Source organism: Ahaetulla prasina, chromosome 2 (assembly GCF_028640845.1).
Source record: "Ahaetulla prasina isolate Xishuangbanna chromosome 2, ASM2864084v1, whole genome shotgun sequence".
NCBI classification, from domain to species: domain Eukaryota; kingdom Metazoa; phylum Chordata; class Lepidosauria; order Squamata; family Colubridae; genus Ahaetulla; species Ahaetulla prasina.
The window spans coordinates 18,838,636-18,855,606 of NC_080540.1; the positions used below are offsets into that span (position 1 = coordinate 18,838,636).

Here is a 16,971-nt window from a genome sequence, read left to right on the forward strand (position 1 = left end):
TTATCTGAGGTAAAATGCCTTGGAGAAGACAGGCAGCTCCTTCTGTGTTATATGGTTCTTCTAGGAGCCACTCTTAAGGTGATGCAGGTTTCAGTAGTACATATTGCCCACCCTTATAATGGGTACACTTGAATAAGAACAACAAGGTGTAACGGGTGGGGTGGGCCGTGCCATGTGGCCACAGGAAAAAAAAAATCTGTATGCTTGCTGATCTTTTAAGAGTTGGATGTACCCTGGACTCCATTCGAAGGCACATAGCAATTGAGTTCAAAAAGCTTAACAGGATCACTAAGAGTTCTGCATATTTTATGACTCTAGTCTGTAAGAGTGGAAAGAACGGATAATTTTAACTCAAAATTCTGCCAGAGCAGTTATAAATCAGGCTACCCTCCCTGGTTAACCGTCCTTGTTAAAACCCCAAATCCTTCATCAACTGTAGCAATGAAGTGGGGATGCAGATTAGCAGGAAATGCACGCTTTTCTATTCCAGCCAACAATGCAGAAGATGCAGCATTGATTGGCTTCATTATGTAAGCCCCACCACTGCTTTCTACCTGGCCAAATAGCAAAGAGGCCATTCATGTAATGCAGGGGTCTCCAATCTTGGCAACTTTAAGACTTGTGGACTTCAACTCCCAGAATTCCTCAGCCAGCTTTGCTTTGCAGGGTGAGGAATTCTGGGAGTTGAAGTCCACAAGTCTTAAAGTTGCCAAGGTTGGAGACCCCTGATGTAATGGATCCCATGCTAGATTGGAAGAAGGGAAGGAGGCTTTATTCCCCCATATGGTGGCCCTTGCCCTCAATTATTAGGATTGTATGTTGCCAGATCTAAAAGTAAATGGGAGGAGTCCATGAGCCCAATAGATGCGCAACCCATGTTTCCATTTTTCCCCCTTGATTTAAAGCTAGCTGTAATGCCTGCATACAACCTTTTTTAATTCCTGGGAAAAGCGTGAAGGCTGAGGGCTACAGTGATTGATTAGAGTTTCTTCTTGCTAATGAGCGCAGCAAGAAGTCCTCAATTTATAACCATTTGTTTAGTGACCATTCTAAGTAACAACTTAGGGCCTCTGGTGGCTCAACAGACTAAAGCAGTCTGTTATTAACACAGCTGCTTGAAATTACTGCAAGTTCAAGTCCCACCAGGCCCAAGGTTGACTCAGCCTTCCATCCTTTATAAGGTAGGTAAAATGAGGACCCAGATTGTTGGGGGGGGCAATAAGTTGACTTTGTATATAATATACAAATGGATGAAGACTATTGCTTAACACAGTGTAAGCCACCCTGAGTCTTCGGAGAAGGGCGGGATATAAATTCTAATTAAAAAAAAAAACAGCACAGAAAAAATGACTTATGACTGTCTTTCAAATGACCATTGCAGCATACCCTCGGTCACATGATCAAAATGCAACTGGCTCATGCTCAATGACGGTTGCATTGTCCCGAGGTCACGTGATCACCTTTTGCCACCTTCTGAAAAGCAAAGTCCCTGAGGAAGCAACGGGGTTAGTAACTTAACAGCTGTAGTGACTCCCTGAACTGCTGTGGCAAAAAAAAAAAAAAAAACAATCATAAAATGGGACAAAACTCACTTAACAGCAGAAATTTTGGGCTCCGTTGTGGTCGTAAGTCAAGGACTGTTTAACTTTGTCAACTGTCTGGTTTTCTTTGGTCTTGACCGTTTCTTGAAAGCATTTACATTAAAGTCTCATTTTATGGAAAGGACAGAAGGGTTGTCAGTGGAACGAGATATCTTTTTTCAAATTCCTAGGCAGTGATAATGAAGCCCAGGCTCTTTCCCAACAGTCAAAATAATTCTTTTTCTTAATAGAAGAAATTGCAGATGTGTAGGTGATCCTCAGTTTTTCTTTTTTCCCAATCTTGGAAGTTTTAACCTTGCAGACCTTTTTGTTAACCATACTGGAAGCTGTAGCACGAGTGTTAGGGATGACTTTCTGGCATTTTTCTAAGTAAAACCAGTACAAAAATAATCAAAATCGAACTTTATTTCTCTAGGCAGCCTCTGATGATGAAGAAACAAAGAAACCAGGAAAAAAAGCCTCTAAAACCAAACAAAAGGTCAGTCTGGGTTGTCTGAAGTACAGGTAGTCTCAACTTACAACCTTGTTTCTGAGGTAAAAGCTTACGTGGATCAAGAAGAAAAACAACATTCAAAAACGCTATTCCAAAGTCCCAGTACAGGTAGAACTGAACATATCACAATTTGTTTAGAATAGAGTAGAATAGAATTTTTATTGGCCAAGTGTGATTGGACACACAAAGGAATTTGTCTTGGTGCATATGCTCTCAGTGTACATTAAAGAAAAGATACCTTTATCAAGGTACAACACTTACAACACTTAATGATAGTCATAGGGTACAAATTTAACACAATGATAGTCATAGGCTACAAATAAGCAATCAGGAAACAATATCAGTATAAATCATAAGGATACGAGCAACAAAGTTACAGTCATAAGTGGAAGGAGATGGGTGATGGGAATGATGAGAAGATTAATAGTAGTGCAGATTTAGTAAATAGTTTGACAGTGTTGAGGGAATTATTTGTTCAGCAAAGTGATGACGTTCGGGAAGAAACTGTTCTTGTGTCTAGTTGTTCTGGTGTGCAGTGCTCTATGGCATCGTTTTGAGGATAGGAGTTGAAACAGTTTATGTCCAGGATGTGAGGGGTCTGTAAATATTTTCACAGCCCTCTTTTTGATTCATGCAGTATACAGGTCCTCAATGGAAGGCAGGTTGGTAGCAATTGTTTTTTCTGCAGTTCTAATGACCAAAGTTATGATGATGCTGAAGTGACATATGACTGGTTATCACACTTCTGACTGCTGCAGCATTTCCCCCGTCATGTGATCCAAAATGGGATACTTGGCATGTATTTACGATGTTTGCATTGTCCTGGGGTCATGTGATTGCCATTCCCAGGGGGCTTCTGACAAGCAAAGTCAATGGGGAAAACTGGATTCGCTTAATAATTTCCTTTATAGCCTTAGTCATAAAATCAGGCATGGCTTGCTTAAACAACTGCCTTACTGAGCAACAGAAATTCTGTTCCCAATTGTCTTCAGTCAAGGACCGCCTGTGAACTGAGGCCAGGCAATACTTGGTGCAGAGAATGAGGACTTGCAAGGTTCCTATAGTGGATCATTCACTCTGGAGGAAGAGGTTAAGTGAGGATTGAGCTTGGAGTTCTTACACTGCCATAAATGGCATAAGCATGACCTCGCTCAGAATCTAGGAAGCCTTATCTGGCCATTCTTAGGGGAAGGCAAGCATCTGGTGAGATTCTTGTAACAGAGGAGACAAACAATAAAGTTTCAACCTGAGGCTTTTCATGAGTGGTTCTGGTTACTTGCACTTGACAAGAGGACCTTGCTATGATCACTGTATCAAAAAGGCTCAAGCTATAGTAGACATTGCTCTAAGAGATTTCTACATATTGTATATTTACCAGTTAAAGTGAAACGTATTGTCAGAGTATGAATATTCATAGACTGGAATAGGTCAGCCAATGAATAGGCATAGCAACTGGGTCAGCCAATGAGGGCTGTTTTGGAAACAGAAACTTAAGGAAGAAGTCTGGGTGTGGCTTAGCCCTGCAGCTTCTGAGTCTGTGCAGAAAAACTGAAACTTTTCTGCTCTGCTGAAATGAAACTAACTGTTCTCTCCTGCCTTGTGTTTTGCTTGTAACTGCTACTACATTGAAAAAGAATCTATATTGGTATTGTACATTTATCTTCATCTATTATATGTATATAAAGAAGTTAATGAATCCTGCTGAATCAGTTTACCTGTGTGTGCTTTCTGGATTTGATTTCTACTGCAAACTCTAATACATATAAATGAAATAAGCCAAGCACTTATCCCTTTAAAGTTAGATTTGTGGGAGCATTTTGTAGCTATAAGACAATGAAGGAAATAAAAATGGATTAGTTCCAAAGCACTTCTGTTGTTGCTTCATTCTTTCCAGGGAATTTTTCCGGATATTGAAAATTTGTCCGTTGCACAAATTATATCATATATAGAAACCAGGTTATATATGGAAAAGATTTCTCTTTCTTTGTTCATGTCTTGGAAGCTCATCATTCTGAAAAGGGGCCGGGCAGGGAAGTCTTACTCAGAAGTGCCTGCAAGGCATGGTCTAAAACTGATGACTGCAATGCTATGATCAAAACTCTACTTGGTTTGTTTAATGGGCATCAAACATACAGTGCATATGAAAACCAAGTGGAATTTCAATCATAGAACCATAATCACCATCTTAACTTTTTTTGACCTCACTGGAAAAATGAATAGAAATTGAATGTCTGCCTCTCTTACTCAGGAAGAGGAAGAGGAAGAGGAGGAGGATAAGGAAGACACAAAGTGGAAAAGCAAAAAGAACGAGAAAAACAAAGGAAAACAACAGGTTTGTGGCTTCAGTTGTATCCTTCATCCTTGATATGTAATGTTATTGGTCAATTTTGTAGCTTAGTATTGCTATATAGTGATGCAGGCTACTTCTGCTGACTGCCGGTCTGCCTGCAATTTGGCAGTTCGAATCTCACTGGCTCAAGGTTGACTCAGCCTTCCATCCTTCCCAGGTTGGTAAAAGGAGGACCCAGATTGGTGGGGGACAAAAGGCTGACTCTGTAAACCGCTTAGAGAGGTCTATAAAGCACTGTGAAGCGGTATATAAGTCTAAGGGCTATTGCTATTAGTATTCCCTTTCAATGCGGAATGGGACAATTCAGCAATTCAATTTAATTATTTCATATGTTTTTTTTTTAAAAAAATCATCATTCATATTTCATTCCGTTCCTCCTTTTTCATCCTTTCTTTAATGATTCTGTTCCACCATTTCTTTGATATTAGTGTAACTCTTGTCACATGGCAAGTTGCCCTGGCGAGTTGTCATACATCCTTTTCAATGTGCCTTAGTTTGTGTAAGCTGGAGCTCATTACTTTGATAAGCCGTTTCTACTGTATTTTTCGGAATATAAGATGCATCAAAGAATAAGACGCACCTTAGTTTTTGGGGAGGAAAATAAGAAAAAAAGCTAATTGGCAGGTGGATCAGCCTCCCGGAATACCCCCAATCAGCTGTTTCCAGGGGTGAATTTTAGCAACAGGTTCCTTGGTTGTGAGTTCTGTGCCTTGCTTTTTTTTGCTTTTTTTTTCTGCCTCTGAAACTCTGTTTCAGAAAAAACTTTTTTCTGCCTCTGAAAGCCTCTGAAGCTCTGTTTGGGAGCTTCTTCTCTAAAGCGCTGTAGTTCTATTTGGGGCTTTTTTTCCCCTGAAGCTCCATTTCTGATGCATTTTTTCAGCCTCTGAAACCTCCATTTGAGAAGCTGGGCGGGGCATTTTTGTATAAGATGCATCCAGATTTTCACTCTCTTTTTTGGGGGAAAAAGGTGTGTCTTAAATTCTGAAAAATATGGTAATTAATTTTCAACCACCATCATATTTGTCAAGGAGACTGATCAAATTTGCTAGTTTAAACATAGAAGAACATAGAGCTGAAATAATACCCTTGGACTGGAGTATCTTTTTTTTTTAATCACATGGTGAATCTTTTTCTTTTTTTCCCCAATTTTTTTTGAATCAGTTTTGACTGCTGGTTACTGCAGTTTCCTTGACAAATTCTGGAAAGGCTTGTCCGTGACTAGTCAAGTGTTAGTGAACCTTTTCAGCACAAAGTGCCAAAACGGGAGAGAGCACGCGGAGAAGCGCTGGAAACCAGAAGAGCAGCTCCCCCATTGTGCACGCACACGCTGCGAAGCTGAGCTTCCGGTTTCCAGCGTGCGCATGTGTTCCAGTCACCTGGTCTTCCGGTTTCAGGTGTGCATGTGTGTTCGAAGACCAGCTGGCCAGCGCACATGCGTATGCTGGAAACCAGAATGCGGCTTCCTGGTGCACACATGCACACCAGGGAGCTGCTCTTCCGGTTTTCAGCATTCACACACACACGAAGATGCGTGCCGGAACCGAGAAGAACACCGGGCGATGGCTGGAGTGGCCAAGGAGGTGGCTCTGTGTGCCACTTCCGGCACTCATGCCATATGTTTGCCATCATTGGACTAGCCTAAAGTCCCCCAGTTTGGCAATGGGACTACAACTCATGGTCTCTCAGTTTCTAGCCTGGTGCCTTAACCACTGGCTCTTAAACAGTTCAAATGTGCGCTCCCACAGAGTGGGCCTGCTCAGAGTGCCGTCGACCAAACAATGTCGGTTGGCAGCCCCCAGGGGGAGAGCCTTCTCTGTGGCAGCACCGGCTCTTTCGAATGAGCTGCCTCCGGGGTTACGTCAACTCCCCGACCTCCGGACCTTCAAACATGAACTGAAGACTTTATTATTTCATCGTGTGGGACTAGCCTATTTTAATTGTAATTTTAAAGGGGTTTTATGTCGGTCTATGACCGTTTTAGTTAATTTGGCCTACTAAATATTTGTTTTTAATTCTTTTTAAATTTGTTATTTATATTCTGTGTTTTAATATTTATTTATTATTTATTTATTATTCGAATTTTTATACCGCGCTATCTCCCAAAGGACTCAGGGCGGTTCACAGCCTTATTTATTTTTATTTATTTATTAATCGAACTTATATACCGCACCATCTCCCGTAGGACTCAGGGTGGTTCACAGGCATATTAAAACAGTACAATAAATAAACATTAAAACCCAATTAAAACTAGATAATATCATGGCCTGATCACTAAAAAATAAAAAACCTATAAAAACCCCATTAAGATATGCTAAAACCTTTTATCTTAGGCTAGTCCTGCACGCTGAAACAATAGCGTCTTCAGTTCCCGTCTGAAGGTCCGGAGGTCGGGTAGTTGTCGTAATCCTGGAGGGAGCCTGCTCCACAGGGTTGGTGCCGCCACAGAGAAGGCTCCTCTGGGGCCGCCAACCCACACTGTTTGGCCGACGGCACCCGGAGGAGGCCCACCCTGTGGGAGCGCACAGGTCGTTGGGAGGCAATCGGCGGCAGAAGGCGGTCTCGAAGGTATCCCGGTCCTAAGCCATGGAGCGCTTTAAAGGTGGTCACCAAAACCTTGAATTGCACCCGAAAGACTACCGGTAGCCAGTGCAGGCCGCGCAGGATAGGTGTTATATGGGAGCAACGCGGTGCTCCCTCTATCACCCGCGCGGCCGCATTCTGGACTAACTGAGCCTCCGGTGCTCTTCAAGGAGCCCCATGTAGAGAGCATTGCAATAGTCCAGGCGGGAAGTGACGAGGGCGTGAGTGACTGTGCGCAAGGCGTCACGGTCAAGGAAGGGGCGCAACTGGCGAATCAGATGGACCTGATAGAATGCTCCCCTGGCGACGGCTGTCAAATGGTTCTCTAAAGACAGCCGATCGTCCAGGAGGACGCCTAAGTTGCGCACTCCCTCCCTGGGGGTCAGTACTTCCTCCCCCACAGTCAGCGATGGTGTAAGCTGACTGTACCGGGACGCCGGTACCCACAGCCACTCTGTCTTGGAAGGGTTGAGTTGGAGCCTGTTCCTCCCCATCCAGACCCACACGGCCTCAAGGCACCGGCCCATCACCTCGACAGCTTCGTTGGGGTGGTTCGGGGTGGAAATGTACAGCTGCGTATCATCAGCGAACAGATGATAATCCACCCCGAACCCACGGATAACCTCACCCAGCGGCTTCATGTAGATGTTGAACAGGAGAGGCGAGGAACATAAGAATAAATACAAGTTAAAACAACAATTAAAAAACTTATTACATTAGGCCAAATTTAAAACTATTGTTAAAATAATAAAATAATACAAACCCCATTTAAAACTAACTTTAAAACTAAACTCTAGGCCAGCCCCGCACAAATAAATAGATGTGTCTTAAGCTCGCGGCAGAAGGTTCGGAGGTCCGGAAGTTGGCGAAGACCTGGGGGAAGCTCGTTCCAGAGGGTGGGGGCCCCCACAGAGAAAGCCCTTCTCCTGGGTGTCGCCAGTCGGCACTGCCTGGCGGACGGTACCCTAAGGAGTCCCTCTCTGTAAGAGTGTACGGGTCGGTGGGAGGCAGTCGGTGGCAGTAGGCGGTCCCATAAGTAACCCGGCCCTATGCCATGGAGCGCTTTAAAGATGGTAACCAAAACCTTGAAGCGCACCCAAAAGGCCACAGGTAGCCAGTGCAATCTGCGCAGGAGTGGTGTCACATGGGAGCCACGAGGGGATCCCTCTATCACCCGCGCAGCTGCATTCTGAACCAACTGAAGCCTCCGGATGCTCTTCAAGGGGAGCCCCATGTAGAGACCATTGCAGTAATCCAAGCGAGATGTCAACCTCCCCAGCAACCCGTCCATGTCCTCGGGAGCCACAGGATCAAATCCATCCCAAACAGTCTCGTCAAGACGGGTCTCTGACATCTCACCTGGATCTACCCAATTTTGATCCAAACAGTCCCAAAGCTGAGCGATTTATCGTATAGATAACCACTAAACTCCTCGGCACGCCCTTGTAACAGGTCATCCCGCAGCCCCTGTTGGAGTAGGGAGCGAGTCACCCGAAACAGGGCGGCCGGGCGGTTATCTGCCGACGCAATGAGGGAGGAGACGTAAAAACGCCTCGCTTCCCTCATTGCCACTAGGTAGGTCCTATTAAAAGACCTAACTAGTGTCCGATCAGCTTCCGAACGGCTGGATCTCCAGACACTCTCTAGACGTCTTCTCCGGCGTTTCATCTCCCTCAGCTCCTCAGAGAACCAAGGAGCTGGTTGAGACCTATGCCGGGTCAGAGGTCACAAAGGCACGACATATGGCTGTAAACCGCCCTGAGTCCTTCGGGAGAAGGGCGGTATAGAAATTAAATTATAAATAAATATTAAATAAATATTAAATAAATATTAAAATAAATAAATGAGAATACAAGCACACATATGCATACTATTGCAAAAGGACCATAGCCATTATACAGCCTGGATGGTAGACAGTTTCTGTGACAAGAGCCCAGGAAAAGAGGACAATCACCAGGGAGACTATCAGGAACCTATCAGGAAGGAGAAACAAAAACACAGATGTACATTCTGACATCACTTTTGCCTCCAGAAGAGCATGGAAAGAAATGTCAGAGAGACGGGTTTTTTTCCCCTCATTATGTGGAATTTGTGTTTGGCTGAATTATTCTATATGCATTTCTCTCTTCCTCCCTCCCTTTTTTTAACATTCAGAGAGGAGGCTCAGCATTTGCAACCCTGGCTCAGAGTGATGAGGAGGAAGCTGAAGAAACTGAGCCCAAGGAAAAACCTAAGGTATAGGACCGTGAAGGCGAACCAGTGACACGCAGAGCCCTCTCTGTGGGCAGGCGCACAGTCGCCAGCTGCTCTTCTGATTTCCAGCGTGCCCATGCACACCAGCCAGCTGATCTTCATGAGTGCCAGAGCGCTGGAAAACAGCCTGAAAAACGCCCAAAAAATAGGGCATTTTTTGGGTGTTTTTTCAGGCCATTTCCAGGCCATTTTTCAGGCTGTTTTTGGCTCAAAAAAATGACCTGGCCAAAAAACAGGCATGTGTGCGCCGGCCAACTGGTCTTCGGATTTCCGGTGCTCCGGCGGGCACAAAGACCAGTTGGCCAGCTCGCATGCGCGTGCCAGGAACCCAAAGACCAGCTGCGCACGCCAGTGCACATGCGTTCCGGTTTGGGCACTCAGTACCAAAAATGTTTGCCATCATTAGTATAGGAGAAGAGGATTGTGGAAATGTGAGTTGAAGTCCACAGAGAGCAGCCAATGGAGAGATCACTAACTAAGTTCTGATTGGGATTGCTTGTTGGATGGTCAAAATAGCTCCGTTGGGTAGAGTTCAGGATGTGAGCCCCATCTTTTCCAGGTGATGCTGAAACTGGAGCCTAAATATTGAAACACTGATCTAAACAGGGAGTGATCTCTTAAGTCTTCTCCTATTCAGTACGCCAAGGGTAACAACAGTAATATAATAAGAGTAATATAATAATAAGAGTAATATACATGTGGCACAGAATATGACGTACATATGGAAACATATGACTAGTTTTATTTCCCTAACTACTTGCTTAAGGATTGTTCTTTATATTATTCATGTTGTCTTGTATTCTTGTATGGACTAAACCAATTCCGTTGTATACATGATGTACAATGACAATCAAGTATTTAATATGAAGGCTGCATCTCTGTGGCATTATTCTGTCTTATCCCAGAATACAGATAGTCCTCGTTTACCAATCTTTCTAGATTAGATTAACAGAGTTGGAAGGGACCTTGTAGGTCATCTAGTCCAACCTCCCACCCACCCAAGCAGGAGATCTTACACCATTTCTGACAAATGGCAGTCCAATCTCCCCTTGAAAGCCTCCAGTGATGAAGCTCCCACAGCTTCCGAAGGCAAAGCTCTTCCATTGATGGATTGCTCTCACTGTCAGAAAATTTCTACTTATTTCCAGGTTGAATCTCTCCTTGATCAGTTTCCATCCATTATTCCTTGTCCAACCTTCGGGTGCCTTGGAAAATAGCTCTCATTCAATGGCTGTTCGAATTGTGATGGCACTGAATGAAAGGGCCATAAAAGAGCCATCATTCCTCCTCCCTGATCTAGTGGGACAGATAATGGGGTGCTTTCATCCCTGATGAGCAGAAAACAGATTATTTTGAATTTAAAAAATAGTTTCCTCTCTTAAGGAGGGATGCTTCCTAGTTTCTCAGAAGGCTGGTGGTTTTTAATGGGTTTATTTCAACAGTTAGATTATTTGCAAAACTGGGAGAGAGTTGGAATTGCTATTGCATTTCCGTTTTGTTTCTCTTGTGTAACAATGTTTATGCCTATTTCCTTGCTTTTCGTTTTAGGTTGGAGCCAAACAAGCGTCTCAGTCTGAAGAAACTACCACCAAGAAAACAAAAGGGAAAAAGAACCAGCCAGCCAAGGTAAGTAGTGTTTACAATCTAACGAAGAAGCCAGAATGCCCAATTTTGATGGTTGTGTGGAGAATGCAAGAGATTGCTTTACCGCTCTGTCTGCTGAGGTAAGTCGAGGTAGTCCTCGACTTCCAGCAGTTTGTTTAGTGACTGTTCAAAGTTACAACAGCACTGAAAAAAGTGACTCATGACCATTTGTAACACTTACGACCATTGAAGCATCCCATAGTCATATGATCAAAATTCAAATAGCAATAGCACTTAGACTTAACCCTGTTTCCCCGAAAATAAGACATCCCCTGATAATAAGCCCAATCAGGCTTTTGAGCGCATGCGCTAAAATAAGCCTCCCCCCCTAAAATATTTCATCTTTTGTACTGGCGTCTCCATCTTAGATAAGTCAACGTGGTGTCCCTCAGGGTCTTTGAATGCAGCTGAATGCAATTGTCAGGCAAGGTGGGTGAGATTGTTAGTGCTGCAAGAATATTGACAAAAGAAGCAACAAAACTGCAATTTCATACGATGATGGAATTATAGGATCGGAAGCCACCTTGGAGATCTTCTAGATCAAGGGTCTCCAACTACTTAACCATTAGACCAACCTGGCTTTCAGTCTAGACAACAATATCTTTTATATCATGCCCTTCTACAGGTAGTCCTTGAATCACAACCATTCATTTAGTGATCATTCAAAGTTAACAGCACTAAAAAAAGTGATATGACCGTTTTTTACACCCATAACTACTGCAACATCCCCAAGGTCACATAATTAAAATTCATATGCTTGGCAACTGGCATGTACCATACTTTTCAGAGTATAACACGCACTCCTCCCTCCCCAAAAGGGGATGGAAATATTGGTGCATCTTATACACCGAATACAGCCATTTTTTGCCTCCCGAAATCCCGCCCCACGTGTCCCATTTTTGCCAAAAACAGGCCCGTTTTTCACAAACGGTTTGGGAGGCCTGCAGAGTGCTCCTGGGGGCTGGAGTGGGCAAAAACTATTTTTTTTCCTTATTTACCACTTCGAAATCTTGGTGCGTCTTACACTCCGGTGTGTCTTATAGTCTGAAAAATACGGTATTTATGACAGTTGCATGGTCCCAGGGTCCTGTGATCACCTTTTGGGACCTTTGCAGTTGCTTCTCACAAGCCAAGTCAATGGGGGGAAACCAGATTCACTTTTTAACAACCACGTTGCTAATATAACAACTGCGACGATTGATTTGACAACGATGACAAAGAAGGTCGTAAAAGAGGGCAAAACTCGTTCAACTGTTTCACTTAGTAACAGAAATTTTGGGCTCAATTGTGATTGTCAATGGAAGGCAATCTGTAAACCTGAATGCAATCTGAGCTGGTCTTTATGAGGTGACCTGTGGAATTGCTGGAAATGAGCAGGTGAGAAATCCTTTCCAGTGTAATGTATAATGTATTCTTTTCTTTGATGTTGGCTTCGTCATCGTTGCAGAATATGTTTGCTGCTCTAGAGGCAGAGGAGACAGATGAGGAAGAGGATTATGGAGAGGAGGACTTCACTGAGGAGAATGAGAAATCCAAACAGGACAGCCAGCTGGTAAGGATCCAGTTCTCTATGGCAGGGGCCCCCAACCTGTGGCCTGTTCGCAATCAGGCTGTGTGAATGGCTGGCTGGTGCGTGCGTATGTGCATTGTCCCACACATGTGAGCATCGCAGGTGCTTTCGGCCCCACTCGCACAAGCAATGGGTGCTCACATGTGTGCATGTGCACCTGTCTGCCAGTCCCACAGAACCATCCCTTCTTTCCTCCCCCTCCTCCTCCGCTCCGGGGGGAGCCCCCAACCCAGAAAGGTTGGGGAACTCTGCTCTGTGGTGAAGTACGAATCCATTGGCTTCCTCTGTGCCACCCTTCTTACGTATGATGGGGTAGTGTGGGGTATTTGGGAAGAAAGAGCAGACCTCAGGAACCTGACCTGCGAGGAATTGCAGATGTTTGAATGCTCTAGTGCTGACACTGCTGCCTCCATTCTCCACCCACGTCAATCATGAACTGGGGAAAATGTCTTAAAATCAGATGAGGAATGGGGGAGGGTTATTGAGAAATGAAAAGGCATTTTTTTAAGCTTCTGCTCTTTAAAGGTCCCTAATTTCCCCAAAATGTAATTTTTTTTAATAAAGAAAGGGCTATTTTAGTCCTTTCTATTACAGACTCAGAATGTGTTACAGAAAAATAGTTTCTGGGGCACCTAGATATCAGAGATAGCAGGATAGCCTGTTTAATCATTGCTCCATAAAGCTCTCAGTCCCCATCCCCCCCCCCCGGGTTTTGCTCTCTGCATGGTAGAGTTTTCGTCTGGAGAAGGACTCTACTTGGGTGCGCCAAAGCTTGCCTTAACTGAGTTGGGCCACAATAAAATATCAGTGACAAACGGTTTGTTGCATCTCAGGAAGGCACTAGAACCGTGGTGGCAAACCTGTGGCACGCAGAGCCATATCTGCGGGCATGCGAGTTGCATTCGGTGGGGGGGAGGCCATTTTTAGCCTCCCCAGGCTCCAGGAAAGCTTCTGGAGCCTTGTGAGGGCGGAAAACGGGCCTACCGGAAGTCTGAAAATGGGCCATTTCTGGCCTCCAGAGGCTTCAGGGAGGCCTGCTAGGCCCAAAACAGGGCGCAGGGGGGGGCACACGTGCTTGCACAGGGAGCATTGAATTATGGATGTGGGTACTCACGCACGTGACCCCCCCCCTCTGCCCACTTTTGGCATGAGACGGCAAAAAGGTTAGCCATCACTGCACTAGAACTCCACTAGATTCCTGAAGGCGCCTCCACGCCACTTGCCAGGGGTTATTCCTCCCTGCCGAAGAGAGCAATATACAGTAGTGACCAAAATTGTGGCAACCTTTTGGGAAAAGTGTTTTTTCTAAAATTAGCTAATAACAGCACTTTTTTTTCAGTAGTACCATAAAATTATATATCAATGGAAAGATAATTTAATCAAGAATGTAATGCAATAACTTTTATGAAGATTTGCTATTAGAATAGCAGTTACAGTATAAAGAAGAAAAGTGAAACACGTCGAAAAAAATGAGATATACAAAAATTATCACTATAGAAAAATGAGATATACAAAAATTATCACCATGTCCACTTAGTTGGTTAACCTTTAGCATGAATTACGGCCTTACAACATCTTCCCATGAAGTGAACCAAGTCTTTTAGTTCTGCAACTGTTACAATGTGAAACCAAGATTGAATGATTGCTTCTATTAACTGGTTTTTATTGCTGGGTCGCTTCTGACTAAAGTTTCTTTAGTCGGCTCCATAGATTTTTCAATTGGGTTAAGGTCTGGGCTATTCCCAGGCCAGGCCAGCAGTGGCATATGATTATTTTGAAACTCCAAAAAAAAGTGTTATTAGCTATCAAACCTAAAAAATGCACTTTTCCTAAAAAGTTTCCACAATTTTGGCCACTACTGTATGTACAAGTGAATCAGTCTGTGAACCTGGGATTTAAACAGGAGTCCTAGCAATCAATGCACTTTCTAGTAAGATTGGAAAGATTGCATAGAAATGTCTCCTCCCTCACCTAAGACGAGTCACTTTTGATCCCAATAGAAGTTGAAACAGCCAAGTAGTCAAAGCAGCCTACTGAAGTAAGATGACATGATGGGGCTTAATTCCTCATCCAAGTTCCACAGAGATTTCACATAAACTCTTTTGGTTCCCACATGATCATGTTTGGCTACCGTGAACTGGATTCCTCTAAACTCTGTAGGCATCGGAGGAGGAAGACGAGAAGAAGGAAGATGATCCCTATGCAAACCTCAGCAAAAAGGAGAAGAAGAAACTCAAGAAACAGGTTAGATGTGGTCCTCCAGAGGAAGTACTTCCAACTTTTTTGTCACTTTGCTTGACTTGCAGTCATAACACACATTCTTTTTGTATACTCTCTTCTCTTCTTTTTACAAGGGAAGGTAGAAATAAACCTCACTGCAGTTGAGAATGGGAATAAACTCTGTGGTGAAAACTATCCAAAGTAGCTTGCAGCACATTAGAAATTGTAGTAGAAGCATGAATCCCTAGATCTCATCTGATGAGGAAATGAAAAAATGGATTTCTATAGCTTCATTTCTTCATCGGATGGAGCCTTAGGAGGTGTGTGTCTTCTGTTGTGATGCCTCCTTTTTGGAATGAAACACACACACGTACACCGAGATTTGGATGCTCCTGATCGTTTTCGCCTTCAGGAAAGCTTTTAAAATGAGTTTTTTGCCCAGATGTTGGGTCAAGACAATAGATGAGCTTGTCTTCCAGAAGGTGGAATGTATCTGACTGTTCATTGTCTGCTACACTGGTTAGAGCAGGGGTGTCCAAACTTTGCAATTTTAAGACTTGTGGACTTCAACTCCCAGAATTCCTCAGCCAGCAGCTTTGCTGGCTTAGGAATTCTGGGAGTTGAAGTCCACAAGTCTTAAAGTTGCAAAGTTTGGACAGCCATGGGTTAGAGGCTTCATGTTTTTATATTTTGTCTGGTATTTTACTTTATTGTTCCCTGTTTGGCTTATACCGGATGCACGTTGGCCAAAAATTAGGTGCCCAGTTATATGAATTAGGCAGTTATATAAATAGACTTACTAGCTCAGCGCCGATATGGCTTGGTGCAGGGGTGGGTTTCACTTAACTTTGCTACTGGTTCACTCGCGTGCGCATCACTTCTGCACATGCGCAGAGCGTATTTGATGATATCCAGGCGGGTGGGCAGAGCCTCCCACCGCCGCCGCTACTAGTTCATCCAATCGGGGCAAACAGGTAGCAACCCACCACTGGGTTGGTGGGTCTGAATGGGTAGGTGTCTTTTATTACAATTATTTTAAAAATGCTATAATGCCTCCTGAACCAAAAGTATTGTGAAACTGTTCACAGTAATAAAAGTATTGCAGTTTTAGCTTCTGAGCTTCAAGACAGCACATCTCTGAAAGCAGCATATCCCGTGAAACCATTGAATGATCTGATTTGAGCCTTCCTTTGCTCTACCAGCTGGAGTATGAGCGGCAGGTGGCAACCTTGAAAGCCGCCAATGCAGCTGAGAATGATTTCTCAGTGTCCCAGGCAGAAATGACCTCGAGACAAGCCATGTTGGAAAATGCCTCGGATATCAAGGTACCCCAGTCTTCTACCACACTCCCCTCCTCTTTGCTTCTCTGGCTGTTCAGTCTTCTTTTTTTTTCGCTGGTCTCATTTGCTTTCTATTATCAGCTGCACTTTTATTCCTTTCTCCCATTGGCATTGTGACTCAAGAGGGAAGCAGTCATTATATTTTTAAGAATTGTAGAATTTCGCCTACTCAGGATTGTAAATATAGGATAAGACATAGAAATTTAAATGTAATTGAAATGGAATAAGTACCATTAATATTGGTGATTGTATTAACATTAGTATTGTAAAAACTGAACACAAGGTAATGCAAAATGATAATTGAAATTATTTATTCAGAGGGGAAGATAAATGGAAATGAGGATACAAATTGTGAAATATAAAATGATCTATTTAGAAGGGATTTAGAAATGGAAATCTAAATGAAATTGAAATGGAATAAGATATTTATATTTTAAAAAGGTGGTGTGGAAAATAAATTTGCAGAAATATATTGTTTTTGGGAAAAGGGTAAATTGATGATATGATAAATTGGTTCAACCAAGAAAACAATTGATATTAAGAAATAATTGTGAAATACCAAGTTAAAAATTAGAAATTAAGGATGGAAATGATTGTGTTTAAATTAAAGGGTTTCGATAGGAAAAAGGTAATATTGAGAAATATATGTGATAAAGGGAGAAATAAGAAAATGAAATGAAGTAAGAGAGTAAGAGGTTAGGGTGGATGGCAATATTGATTAAATATTAAATAGAAATGGAAAATAAAAAGTAGAAAAGGAATAATATGGCAGAAACTGAAATATATAAATTAAATTTGGGGAAAATAAGCTGCATAAATTTTGACTCGGTCAATACTCTATTCAGAAAAAATGTATTGCTTGTGTGTACGTTTGTTTTGTTTTTTAAAAAAAATAAAAAAATCCATACAAAAAAAGGGAT

At 43.0% G+C, this 16,971-nt stretch overlaps 1 protein-coding gene across 2 annotated transcripts in view; it reads left to right on the forward strand.

The window, feature by feature from the left end:
• Positions 1 to 16,971, forward strand: part of ABCF1 (ATP binding cassette subfamily F member 1) — a 66,971-nt gene that overhangs the window by 12,402 nt on the left and 37,598 nt on the right. For both annotated transcript variants that reach the window (XM_058168238.1, XM_058168239.1), the window contains exons 7-13: positions 2,017 to 2,079; positions 4,343 to 4,426; positions 9,179 to 9,259; positions 10,826 to 10,903; positions 12,369 to 12,473; positions 14,652 to 14,735; positions 15,914 to 16,036. In XM_058168238.1, the coding sequence (XP_058024221.1) occupies positions 2,017 to 2,079; positions 4,343 to 4,426; positions 9,179 to 9,259; positions 10,826 to 10,903; positions 12,369 to 12,473; positions 14,652 to 14,735; positions 15,914 to 16,036 (618 nt within the window). The remainder of the gene's footprint in view (positions 1 to 2,016; positions 2,080 to 4,342; positions 4,427 to 9,178; positions 9,260 to 10,825; positions 10,904 to 12,368; positions 12,474 to 14,651; positions 14,736 to 15,913; positions 16,037 to 16,971) is intronic.